A 13,515-nucleotide genomic window follows, 5' to 3' on the forward strand; every position below is an offset into this window, starting at 1 on the left:
AAATACAGGGGGTCCTGGTGTGTCCACTCGGCTCCCGAACTCCACCCAGAAAATGCACGAAAATCTGGCCAATTAAAAAAAGCGACAGTAATAGTGTTTTCCACCACTTTTTCTGAACCAATTGACCTGGAAAATGCTGTTTTGCATCGGAAGCTGAATGCATTCACTCTGCCTATTATCCCACCGGAAGATTAAGCCAGCTGCTGAACACAGGTGTTACATATTCCAATGCACAATCTGCATGTCGAGCATTAACTGAGCTATCTTACAAATTATGACTCCTATGGGTCTTAACCCCTTAACTGCCATGGTTATTTCCCTCCAGTGCCAAGGACTTTTTTGGTGATTTCGCTGTGTCGCCATTCAATCCCTTGTAACTTATTTGTTACCAGAGCGATCTCGGCCAAAGTTGGCCCCTTTTTTCCCACATGTAGGCGGTCGTAACGCCACCCAGGAATCCTAGTTTGCTGTACGGAGGGGTGAGAGATAATGGCCAAAAAGAAGAAAATGTTATTTTTCTGAAAATGCCAATAAAATGTTGTACAAAGAAGCCTGTGGTGTTTTCATTGTAAGAGCTAGGAACAAATGGGTTGCTGTGCTGGATTCACCATTTTCCAGGCTTTCAAGAACAGATTGAGTGGAAACCAAAATAAAATATTTTGATATGCTAATCAGCCATTTTGTGAGAGGTAGGCGATTTTGGTGTTTTTTGTCCAATAGGGCATGCGTGGACGGAAAGCTGAATGGGAAGCCAGAAAGGCATACATTTCTGAAAAGTAGACAATATTCCAAGTTTAGGAAGGGGTGATTTGCTCAGGTCAGGCAACAACTATGTAGGGAAAGATTCCATAGTTTGGGGGGAAAATCAGGAAGATGACAGAAAGAAACCCACAATTTCCACACATTTCACTCGGGTCACTAACTGAAACACACAGCCAACAACACATGACCTACCTTCCCACATGTTTCTCAATGAAAACGGTACCTCTCATGTGTGGGTGCACCTACCTGGGTGCAAAGGGAAGAGCCTAAAACAGTGGTAACCCCAAGTCTCTTCGCACAGCAGATTTTCAGGAATTTTGTTCATGTGGGCAGCCTACAGAGTTGGGTCCAGGGGGTCGAAGCCACGAAAGAAAACGGGTAACCCCATGCATTTCCAAAAAGACACGCGTGGGAATCCAGAGGTCTGACTTGCGCGAATCGCCCCATAATTTATGACCCACAATCCCTGACAAAGTCTGAAATATGGTGGAAAAAACACAATTTTCACTTTGTCTGGGATTGTGGGTAATACATTCTGGGGGGATTTCCGCAAGTCAGACCTCTGTGGATTCCCACGGGTCTTTTCGGAAATGCCTGGGGTACGCTGTTCTCCTTCCTGGCTTCGACATCCTAGGCCCAAATCTGTAGGTTGTCTCCCCAAGCCCTTTGGGGGTTGCCAGTGATTTAGCCTTTTCCCTTTGCGGCCAGGTAGGTGCCCCCAGACATATGAGGTACCGTTTACGTTGGGACACCTGTGGGAACGCAGGAAGGTAGGACATGTGATGTTGGCGGTGTGTTTCGGTGGGTGGCAAGAGGGAAATGTCTGAAAATTGTAGTTTTTTTCACCAAATTTCAGACTTTGCCAAGGATTGTGGGTAATACGTTCTGGGGCGATTCGCGCAAGTTAGACCTCTGTTGATTCCCACGGGTGTCCTCTTTTTGGAAATGCATGGGGTTCCCTGTTCTCCTTGGTGGCTTTGACACCCTAGGCCCAAATCTGTATGTTGTCCACATGAGCAAAATCTACTCTGCCGAAATGCTTGGGGTTACCAGTGGGTTAGCCCTTTCCCTTTGCACCCAGGTAGGTGCACCCATGTGAGGTACCATTTTCGTCGGGACACCTGTGGGAACGCAGGATGGTAGGACATGTGTTGTTGGCGGCGTCTTTCAGGTGGTGGCCAGAGTGAAATGTATGAACATTTCAGAGACCTTTCCTTCTGCACACCCTCTGAAACACACCGCCAACAACAGATGTCCTACCGTCCCGCGTTCCCACAGGTGTCCCGACAAAAACGTTACCTCACATGTGTGGATGCACCTATCTCGGCGAAAAGGGAAAAGGCTAAACCACTGATAACCACAAGCCTTTCGGCAGAGCAGATTTTGCTCATGTGGACAACCTACAGATTTGGGCCTAGGGTGTCGAAGCCACCAAGGAAAACAGAGAACCCCATGCATTTACGAAAAGATACCTGTGGGTACCCCCCTTTCCACTAAAAACATCCATGGTGGTTTAGTGACCCCCACGCCCACCCAAAACAAGTTATAAAAAATGTTATTTTTGTTTTGCCTCTTTCCTAGGGGCAGATTGTGCTAGCAATCTGCCCCAGGGAGGGCTACATGAGATGTCCCCCATCCATTTGGGGTGGGGAGGACTGGTCCACCCCCCTTTCCAATAAAAACATCCATGGTGGTTTCAGTGGCCCCCCACACCCACCCAAAACAAGTTATAATTTGTTTTATGTATGTTTTGCCCCTTTCCTAGTGGCAGATGGGCACATGTGTGTGGCCATCTGCCCCCGGGGGGCTAAACGTACTGCCCCAGGCTTGGGGGGTGGCTCTGCCAATATTTGCAGTGCCCCCCACCCCAAATGGATGGAGCATCTCATGGAACCCTTCCTAGGGGCAGATCTGCCACCCAAGGAAGGCTACATAAGGTGCCCCATCCACTTAGGGTGGGGGGAGAGGGCCACTCCCTTGCAAAAATCCCTGGTGGCTAGTGGTCCCACCCACCCCACCCAAAACTAGGTTTAAAAAAAAAAACTTTTTTTTTGCCCCCCTTCCCTGGGGGCAGATGATCACCCATCTGCCCCCAGGGTATTGCCCCTATGCTTTTGGGGGCCAGGGGGGGAGGGCAGTTTACATAGTAAGCAGCGCCTCCCCCCACTTAAAAAAACAGATCCCTGCACAACACACCAAACACATACTCTGGGGGGGATAAATGACATTACACCCTCCCCCACTTAAAATTGTGGTGGGGATTTGTCCCCCCTGTCCTCCCCATGTCCTACACCCCTGGCACGCAGAAGTCGGCACTTTTTTGTTACGTACCAGAGGCTCATGCTGTCCTAGACATCATTTTTATGAGAAGGGGTCGAGAAAAAGTTACGAACACAAAATGAGCAGGCTCATTTTTAAATACTTTACTGAAAACAATACATACAGGCATTTAAGATAGGAACGTATATGGCATCAGATACTGCCTGGATTGCAACTCTCGGCATGTATTTTCTAGCGAGTTTTACGGACCAAGCATCTCATTTGTTGTAGCACTCACATTTTCATATACAAATAAGAGATTTCTAATGTTTTCAAAGCATTTCAACAGACTTGTATTTCTTTGGCAAATTCTGTGATACAGAATTGGAGGCGGCACAGGAGATTACAAATAATTGATTGTGAATATTATGACTTTTTAGCCCTCCAATCTATTTGATTGGTTAAAACGAGTTAAAAAAGTCACCAATGCTGATCACACCCACTGAAAAAGAATATGATCACGATGTAGCATATGAAAGACTTGGCCTTAGGTTGCCTAGCTATATATAACTAAAGCCTGCTCAAACAAAACCCCAACACGAAAACGAATATATATTTTTTCTAAACTAGAATTCACCCAATTTGCCACAAAGTACAGCAGGTTTGAGTGATTGACCAAAAACGCGTCAATTCAACCTTCTGCCACAAGGTGGCAATAGTGGATAATAAATGCAGGCTATTGGAGTTTTAGCAATGTCACTCCCAATAGCAACTGAAAAACAGATCACCAGCAACTTTTCTGTCTACAATGCTAACCATTAGGGTTTCGAGTCCCGCTACCGCACTTTGGGATTAAGTAATATCGGGGTTTATCGGAGTCCCCCCGAGAAATATAAAACCATTAACGGTGGGCACATATCAGTTTTTTTGGTAATCCCCGAAAACCAGACTCCCTATTCATAATGGACAAAAACAGACCACTATTAGCGCTTAGAAAAAAGAATGGGCGCTTTACAAGATAACAAGTGTAAATACATTATGGCTCTCCGCAAATGTTGATCCATGGTAGCTCAGAACAAACTATATTGCTAAACAGAGTTTGTATTAGTGCAAGAATGGATTAGCTCAAGCAAACTGTTCAAAAAAAGCAGATTGACACTCTTTGTGCTGCCTCTGACCACAATGACGATATCCCGGGTGACATCACGAATTACATCATCTGACATTACTGATTGAATCTGTGATTAGATGACATCATTAACCGGCTATGGCCAGTGCCCGCAGCCTTTGACCGTGCCACTGTGCAGTTTAACACAGAAGGGGCCGCTAGCCATGGCCTTAGGCCACAGCATTCAGCTGTGCCCACTGTATATTTTACAGCAGTAAGCAGACGCTAGCCATGGCCTTTGGCCAATGCCCACTGTATATTAGAACACATTTAGGGGCATTAGCCATGGCCTTGAGCCTTGACTAATGTCCCCGGTCTTCGGCGGGGCTCACTGTATATTTTCAAACACTAGCGGACCCCAGCGTAAATGTCTGATGCCATCACAGATGTAATCAGTGGTGTTATATATCATGTAAACATTGTCACCTGTGATTCCATCAGTGATTTAATGGATAATGTCACCAGGGATGTCATATGTGATGTCATTATTGTGGTCCTAGGCTGCACAACAGGGGGCACAAAGTTAAGATGGCTTTAGTTGAATTTCAAGGGGTTTGTTGCATTAAGTTCTCACCGTAACGTACCTGCAACTAAATATTTTTTCCTGCGTTTCAAGGGTTTTGTGATTCCACAGATTTATTTCTGCACCACTGGCCATGGTCTTCGGCCGTCCCACTGTATTTTTTAGAACACTACCAGACCATTAGCCATGGCCTTATGCCATGTCCAGTGAGCCGGCCCTCAGTCATGGCCACCCATTACTCATATTGAAAGGGGCCCCTAGGGGTCCCTCGCGTTATGGAAACCAGGCAAATCACCACACACTATGGATACGCCAGACACGGGGTTGTATTCCCAAAGCTAGGGTTTATTGCAAAGCAAATAGTCTCGGTTGGCCAACTCGGTCTCACGCCCCGCGATGTGTATCTCTAGACCTCGAGGGACGCAAGAGAACGAATTAAGTACATCAGTTACATATATACAAAATGCATATCATACAATCAGCTGTGACATGTTTAACACCGCCCTTTATTGGGTTTCTTTGAACTCGGTTTGATGATGGACAATTTCGACGAATATGACGCCTTCAAATATCTATTCTAGCACCAATATGCAACCGTGCAAGTGTAGAGACATCTTTTCTTTGTTGAACAGAACAGTGCTTCTGTTCTTGTAAGCGAGCTCAATACGGGGGAAGAGTCACATTCCAGCAACAATATGCAACCGTGCAAGTGTAGAGACATCTTTTCTTTGTTGAACAGAACAGTGCTTCTGTTCTTGTAAGCGAGCTCAATACGGGGGAAGAGTCACATTCCAGACCTTGCTATCTTTGGGGTGCTATTCGTGTCCTGGGAGCCGACACGCTCTACAGGGCTCGGAAAAGGGGGGCCGTAAGAAGAGCATAATTCAAGCCTTTAGCTGCTTTATTCTAACATTTTCTACCATATAACGAGACTGGCTGGCAGATGTGAAATGATTAAATGCCCTGCGGCTCTCCTTCAAGGCTATATTCGGGAGGGAGTTGGGCATTCCTGTCCGGAGCTGCCTATGTTGTGTTTCAACAAACTCCTTATTAGCCTCACGGCCTTGTCCTTTCACGTTCAGACAACAATACAGTCGAGCAGAGTAAGCAAAAAATGTGCTGCGAAGCAGTTTGAACAGAAAGCAATGAGCAATCATTAGAAAACAAAATGGCGATCCTTGTTACTTCAAAATGGCCGCTCATTGGTCAAACTCGGAAATCTGTATTTCTATCGTTATGTACATGAGACGGTTGGTCTTCGGCCACCAAAATACGTTTGCCGTCAATCGTGAGAGGTGTCCATTTTTCTAGACCGACAATATGTATAAATGGCAGGCTTTGGGTACTTACAATGTGTTAGGCCATGAGCAGTGAGATTACATTATTTGTCAAGGATCACACACACTTTGGTTAAGCAGCAAGCTACAAGCCCCTTTTTTATGGCCTGTTTCTTCGTAATTGTTGTGATACATCGCACAACCCCTACTAAGCTCATTTAAGCAGCACGGACAAGGGAAAGAAATGGCCGGCTACAAGAATAGCACATGTCCAGGTACTTTTGCACCCTTAGCAAAAAAAAAATCAAAAGCTGGCAACAATGAATATACGCACAGTAAGTGAATATATATTTTAAAGTGAAATATACAAATGTAGTTCAGTTGACCTCCCCCTTATAAGAAAGTGTGCAAGACACAATAGCATTGGACTTTAAACAAAAAAAGTAATAAGGATAAGTTCCAATAAATATGCTGCCAAAGTATAAAATGCGCTCACCTTTTAAACCCAGCGATCTGTAGTTGAATATGAATTGGAAAGCAAATGCCAATATGAAACGAGTGCTTGTGGGTAAGTGTCTGAACTGGGAACATGACATCCTTAGTAAAACCTTGGTAGCCAAATACTTGAGCAAGCTTGGCAACCTCAGTGAAAAACCCACTGGTTTGCGTCCCAAAGTCCTGGAAAGAAAGTTACGCTGTCCACCCATAAATGCCCTTTACTTGTGCCCTGAAAAGCAGCCACAATCAGGGGAAAATAACTGCACCAGTGTTCAGAATTGCAACCTCTTGCCACAACCTGGGCAAATACTCATAACTTACTTGCCCTCTCATTTCCCCTCCTCACCCCCATGTCTGGCTTTCAACAATACTGTGCTTTATAAAGATAACTTGAAAGGTACACATACCGGAGTGTGATTCACATATATACATCCTTATAGAACGCTATTAGGCAAAAAAGTGTTCAATTGTTGCACCCCCCCCCATCTTGACTGAGAGACTACAAATACCAGAATACAATTCAGCAAACGGCAACAAAAAAAATGCTCTCAAAGAGGTTATCTCAAAAGGTTATTCTAGTTTGCCTCGCATGTTCAAACTGGATTTGCAATTCTCCATGTATTTGCAACTCCTCACTCAGATACAATCTCTTCATGTGGGTCTCATGACAGCTTTACATTTAGAGTGCAATACCTTCAAGGACTGACAGCATGGTTTAAAAAATAATGTGGGTGCCGTGTATGGTCTTGGTGTGTTATTAAAACTAAGAAAACACAGCATCCAGTACTGTGGACTTTGTCCCATCCATGCAGTAAACGGGACAGTCCCTGCTTAGCTTCATAGCAAGGAAAGGGCCTGTCCCCTCAGGCCATGTTGCTCTAAGTGGTCTTGTAACTTGTGCTCATTTTTAGGCTACATGGCCCGAGTGGACCGGTTCCTTCCTCGCTTTGAAGCTAAGCAGGGTTGGTCCCAGTTTCTACATGGATGAGTCCTGTGTGCCTAGGCCAGTGATATTTCAACCCTGACGTCACGGTAGCTGTAAACCTATATATATTTACCTTTTTTCATAACCGCAGCTATGAACTACAAATTCCCTTGATTTATTATTATACCGTGCCTATCTGTCCATATTAAACTAGGCATCCAAGTCTCCCATCCGTGCAGTAACCAGGGCCGACCCGGCTTCGCTTCAAAGCGAGAAAGGGGCTGGCACACTCACCATGTTGCTCTTGTAACTTGTGCTCATTTATTAGGCAACATGGCCTAAGGGGGCTGGCACCTTCCTCGCTTTTAAGTTCAGCAGGGTCCGTCCTGGTTTACTGCATGTATGGGAGTCCTAGATCCCTATTTCCAGTGTATGGACTGCAGATGTGTACTTCTATAGCTGTGAATATCGGAAAAACGGCTGGGATAGAAAAGTGATTTTTCACCCCCGCTGCCCACCTTCACCAGATGCCCCCCTGATCTGTGACTGCTCCCCCCAAATACTCAGGTGGCTTTTCCCATTCCCCCACAGTCTGACAGTTTGCTTTGAGATGTCAGCTGTTCTCAGCTATAGCCGAGGTTACAGAAACGTTTAGATGCAAACTCAGTCCCTAGACCAACTCACTATTTCAATTGGTGTTGTTTTACCTACTCCCCTCCATCCCCCACCCCACCTCTAGACTATTGGCATTTGCATGTTTTTGACCTGCAAATGACTTTTTTCCCGCGGTAAAGTTTCCGATATCTTCGACTATAGCTTCTGGCTATCTCTCATATTGAGAAAACCAAGATCTAACCCTTTTTTGTGGAAAAGGGGGCACCTCTCATCAAATATTTAAAATAACTACTAGATGACATAACCCCAAACCACAAAAAGGCCTTGTGTAAAGCTTCATGCCCAAGTTGTTTCGTACCTGATCCAAATCTGGCCAGGGGTTTGGGCTGTGTAGTCCGGCAAACATTTACCTTTTTTGTCTATGGGAAATTGAATGGAAAGTAGGACCCAACTTCATTATTTTTTTTTCTCATTTTTCTTTTTAACGCATTTTTCCCAAACTTAGCAGTCTGTGGGAGGGGGACTGAGTTGGAGGAGGGAGCGTGACTCCCTAATTGTCTTCAGCATTTCCGCAAAATCTGTCACACGAGTCAAAAAGTTAGTAGCACTTCTTTTTTCGGGTTTCCTGTGGGTGTCCGACTCACCTTAATTATAGGGCGGCTACTGCTGCTCTATTATATACAACATAAATGTGTTTAACTGATGGATTTGGTTCAACTGTACCATTCTCAAATAACGCCACTAAACGGATGTGATCCAATTCTCCCTCTGCTTTGTACAACATAAGAGATTGTGCACGTCCACCCTCCCTGGATGCAGGATGTGCCATACATTCAGCACATTTTCAGCTGCTTTTCAATGCAGAGTTTAAGAAAAGGTGGACTACTGAACACATTGCATGTACAGCCAGTAGAGCCAAGAAGCAGGCTTTTGTGATTTTATAGGTGTGAGGCTATAGATTGAAAACTAAATAGTTGTTCTATACCTTTAAAATATGAATTGCTACCATGTTTCTGGGCTAGCATTTACTGCTATTGCTTTCACATTTCTAACTTTTAGATTGGGAACATTTGAAATGTTTATCCTCGCCTTTGTTTTCTAAAGTAGTAGTCTTGTTCATGGTTTCACCGCTACTGCACACTATTATGAATCCTAATGCCAGGGACTTTTCTAGCTTTCACAAATCTCTGCAGTTTTAGTCTATCATTGGGTTGTACCCATTATACGCTCCTCAGCCTCCCTGTGCCCTTATACCAGGGTCACTTACCTCAATCACAACTTACTTGATTGTCTACTTTGACTTCAGGAACTCTGGCTTCACTTCCTCCCCGTTTGTTAGACCCTTGAGAGCATGCACATGTGGAATACATCGCAATGCATGCATTTACTCCAACTAATAGAGGACCTCAGCTAGGTCTGTTGGGTTTAATGAGTTGGTCTTTTTGTGCCTTGTGCGACCTCAGACTACATACTCAATCAGGTACCCACTGTGCCTGGCTCATGTGTTGCCATTATTTCAGTCTCTGCCAGCATTGCATGTGTATATTTATTGATGGCTACTGCCTGTCCTTCCTAGCCCAAATCGGTACATCCACCCATTCACTCTTACCTAAGATCCAGAATGTATGCAGAAAGAGAAAAATAAGTACCATATGACGATGGGTCAGAGCATTAGTTTCTATAGTCTTGCTCCTCTGTCAAAGCAGGTAAATAACTGCTTTTCCATAGGTGAATAGTGCCCTCAAGTAGATCAGTTTCCCCCCTATCCCCTGCCTCTGTAGGTTTTTTTCAGATTGCTGAACGCTTCCCGTCATTGCCTGTTCTCTGCAATTGAAGTTTTTCCTGTACCTTTCAAGATCATGCAAATTGTCACATGGATTTGTTTAGTATTTGCCAGTGGTGTGTAAGAGCTGCTGATGCCTAGTTTCAAGGAGTATATTTATATCTGCTGTCTTGGCCTAATTTCTCGCTGGTATCACTCTATACAATGGCCTTTTGACACTGTTCCGGATTAAGCACTATGGAGTTGGTATGGTGAGTAACATTTTTCTTTTGTCATTACAGCTTCTGAGTAACCATTGAGTGTATGTGGTAGTCTAACGTATAAATGTTTCTATTTATAGACTAGACTGTCAAAAATTCTAATGATAAAAAAGGAGCACATCAAGCAATTGAAGGAAATGAACACAGAAGCAGAGAAACTGGTAGGCATGTTATTTTAACATTTATTTAGCGCCAGCTAAACCCCTGCATATTGAATTTGCATACCTCTAGTTTAAAACATCAAGACTCGTGTCCCTCAATAACATCATGTAGTGCAATGATTTGAAGTACTGGAATGGTTGACACGTTTCTCAAGCAATGGGCCTTTTATTTTATAGATTTACATATGAATTACTCTTGTTGGTTCCCTTCATAACACGTTTATGCTTTCTCCTGTAAACTTTGTCCAAAGTAGGTGCTCTCACGATTGTGCATCCCCTTTGCACTTGGCCCCAACCACACATTTATCCTCAAGTTTTTGATTGTTTAGCTGGCATCCTAATTCACTGTGAATACAGTACTGTTGACTGGGTTTTAATGCATTGTCCTGATGTTAAGCAATTCTTGGCGACTGACCTGCATAGACTTTGATTCATGTTTTGGAAAATTCCATACTGTGCTTTGTCTAGGAATAAAGAGGTTGCTGAGGACAAATCTAGTTTCATTGCTGATTGATCTGGTACCATAAGTCCCTTTTTCTTGGATGATGGAAAGCTATGCATCTCAAGGTATTTGGAACTGGGTCATAGTCTGAAAGTTGGCACTATCTTTCATTGCTGGTGGCAAGGTTGCCAGCTCCAAAACTGGACCTCCCACACTCCGGCGTGTTCACCTCTGAGAGAAAGTATCGTAACTATCAGGCTTATTTGCAAGATGCCTGATAAACATTTAGCCCTAGACAAAGTTCAGGTATTAAAGAAGAGCAGCAAAGATAATCTTCCGCTCCTTCCTGAACAGGAATACAACACTGGGGAAAATTAGGCTCACCAGGTCAAACGTCCTCACCCCCAAAAAGCATCTTCTCCCTTTCTTTGTTTTTGGGTCTTCTGACCTGAACACTCCCAGTACTGTACAATCTCTACCAAGGATGCCAAGGCCATGATCTCATTGTAGAAAGAGTTAAACCCAATTTCCTCCAGTAATCGCTCGAAATGGCAAGGAGAGCAAAACAACCAAGTGTTGGGTACACAAAAATAAAGACTGATATTTAAGCTGAATCGTAGCTTTTAATTTCTCCTGAAGTTGTATTAGAGAATTTGGTAGCGCTGCTTCTCCCCTCAGATAATTTATATCACTGCTACAGAGGAGTAGTCTTCTTTTAACTAAATAGTTTCACTGTACCTTCCTCCAGGAATTATTTGCTACTGTGGTGATCGAAGAGGGTTAAAGGGGGGGGGGGAGAGTTCTCCCACTGCTCCAATCACTCCTGATGAATCCCATCCATCTTTCTGACAAATAAGTTGGTCCATCTACCTGTCACATTTAATAGACTAAATCGTGGGACAGATTCCCCTTTAACACATTTTCAGGTTCTGATACTCTACTTCATCAATGTTTGCAAAGGAAAATATATTTTTCATAGTTAGTCTGCATCCATTATCGTAATTACGGATGCAGTCGATTTGTATTGGAACCCTTTTAATATGTTTTGGTATAGAAGTTTGGTAAATGAGCACAGCCTGTTTTGTTATTACCTGAAACACCAATGATACCTTCGAAAGATGCACCATCACCAAAATATAACAGAAGGTGAATGCAAACATTGTATCTCCCTCTTCAGATGAGCCTCCACTACCCAACAAACTCTATTTGACAATGTAAGGACAAAAGCAATGCAGGACGTGGACTTCCTTTCTCCAAAAAGCTGCATTCTTAAGGGCATTGTGTTGCACGCCAATGGCTAAGACAACCTTACAAGAAAAGGGTAATTTTGGCTCCAGCTCTAGGGGTGTTCTCTATAGGAGGGCTCTATGGGTGGTCTTTATAGGGGCTCCCAAATGCCTTTGCAGACTTCCCTGTTCACAAAAGATCTTGATATATAGCTTCACTAACCTAGGGTTTCCCTACTGTCTAAACTGTTCAAACTTTGGGGCGCCTAAAGGCCATAGCAAGAATTTAATCCCTCTGGGATTCACCAAGTGAAAGTCCATTATTTTCTTCTTTCAATATACTACCCATCGCTCTGTGCCCCTCTCCCGCCCCCTCTCGCTCTGGTGCTCTCTCTCGCCCCCCCTCTCGCTCTGGTGCTCTCTCTCGCCCCCCCTCTCGCTCTGGTGCTCTCTCTCGCCCCCCCTCTCGCTCTGGTGCTCTGTCCCGCCCCCCCTGCTTGCTCTGGTGCTCTGTCCCGCCCCCCCTGCTCGCTCTGGTGCTCTGTCTCGCCCCCCCTGCTCGCTCTGGTGCTCTTCCCCCTCCCCCCTCTCGCTCTGGTGCTCTTCCCCCTCCCCCCTCTCGCTCTGGTGCTCTCTCGCCCCCCCTCTCGCTCTGGTGCTCTGTCTCGCTCCCCCCTCTTGCTCTGGGGCTCGCTCTGGCCCCCCCTCTCGCTCTGGGGCGCGCTCTGGCCCCCCTCTCGCTCTGGGGCACGCTCTGGCCCCCCCTCTCGCTGTCTCGCCCCCCCATCTCCACTCCTGATTAACTTTCCTGTTCTTACTTCTCACACTCACCATCTCTCAACCTCCTTCCTTCCTAACTTTCCAAACGTGTGGAAAAAAAGTCAAGTCCTCCAGTAGCTGCACACTCCTCTGTGGTCTCTTGGTCTTCCTCCAAACTCACCCAAACGTCTCTCATCCTGCGATTGCTTTTTGTAGCCCTTGCCTTCCTGTCTGGAATGTTCTCTGCCCCCATTTCCCATTGGGTACCCAAATCAGCTGCTTTCCTGAGCCACTCTATAGCTAAACTACTCCAAACTCCTCCTGTGTGCGCTGAAATTTCCCCAGGAAATCTTTGTCTTTAACCATGCTGTGTTCTCTGTTAGTTTTGTTCTGTTCCCCTCCTGGATTCAGTTAGTCATTGACCTTCAATGTCTTGGGGTGTTCCCTGGTCTCCCCTACTGCAGTGTTGCTCTCTGCTGGCTACAGCTTGCTGATGCTGCTCCCCTTTAGCATGCCTGGGCGGTATGCAGTGGCTGTTCGGTCTCCAATTCAGCTCCTGAATGGCAAAGTGTTATGACTGGATTTGAGTATGTGATGACTGAACCGTAGTGTGTGCAGAGTGAAGGATGTCAGTGACTGAGTGATGTCATGGGTGGAATGTTTGGTGAGGTGTAATGTTGTCTAGTGCGAGTGTTCCACCTAAAGGCAGTTGGAAATCATGTAGCCTGGGTGGTGGAGCCAGTGGGCTTCCTCCCTGCTCCTATACTTGTCCTGTCAACATATGCCTAATTGATGTAACTAAATAAACACGTACTGCCTTACCTAAGCTGCCTTGAAGACGTTCCTATTGTAACACA

At 45.0% G+C, this 13,515-nt stretch overlaps 1 protein-coding gene across 2 annotated transcripts in view; it reads left to right on the plus strand.

The window, feature by feature from the left end:
• Positions 1-13,515, plus strand: part of LIN9 (lin-9 DREAM MuvB core complex component) — a 1,337,113-nt gene that overhangs the window by 979,393 nt on the left and 344,205 nt on the right. For both annotated transcript variants that reach the window (XM_069608684.1, XM_069608685.1), the window contains one exon: positions 10,151-10,231. In XM_069608684.1, coding sequence (XP_069464785.1) covers positions 10,151-10,231 — 81 coding nt within the window. The remainder of the gene's footprint in view (positions 1-10,150; positions 10,232-13,515) is intronic.

The sequence above is a fragment of the Ambystoma mexicanum genome, chromosome 4q (assembly GCF_040938575.1).
Source record: "Ambystoma mexicanum isolate Mex_15411 chromosome 4q, UKY_AmexF1_1, whole genome shotgun sequence".
In the NCBI taxonomy this organism is placed as follows: Eukaryota; Metazoa; Chordata; class Amphibia; order Caudata; family Ambystomatidae; genus Ambystoma; species Ambystoma mexicanum.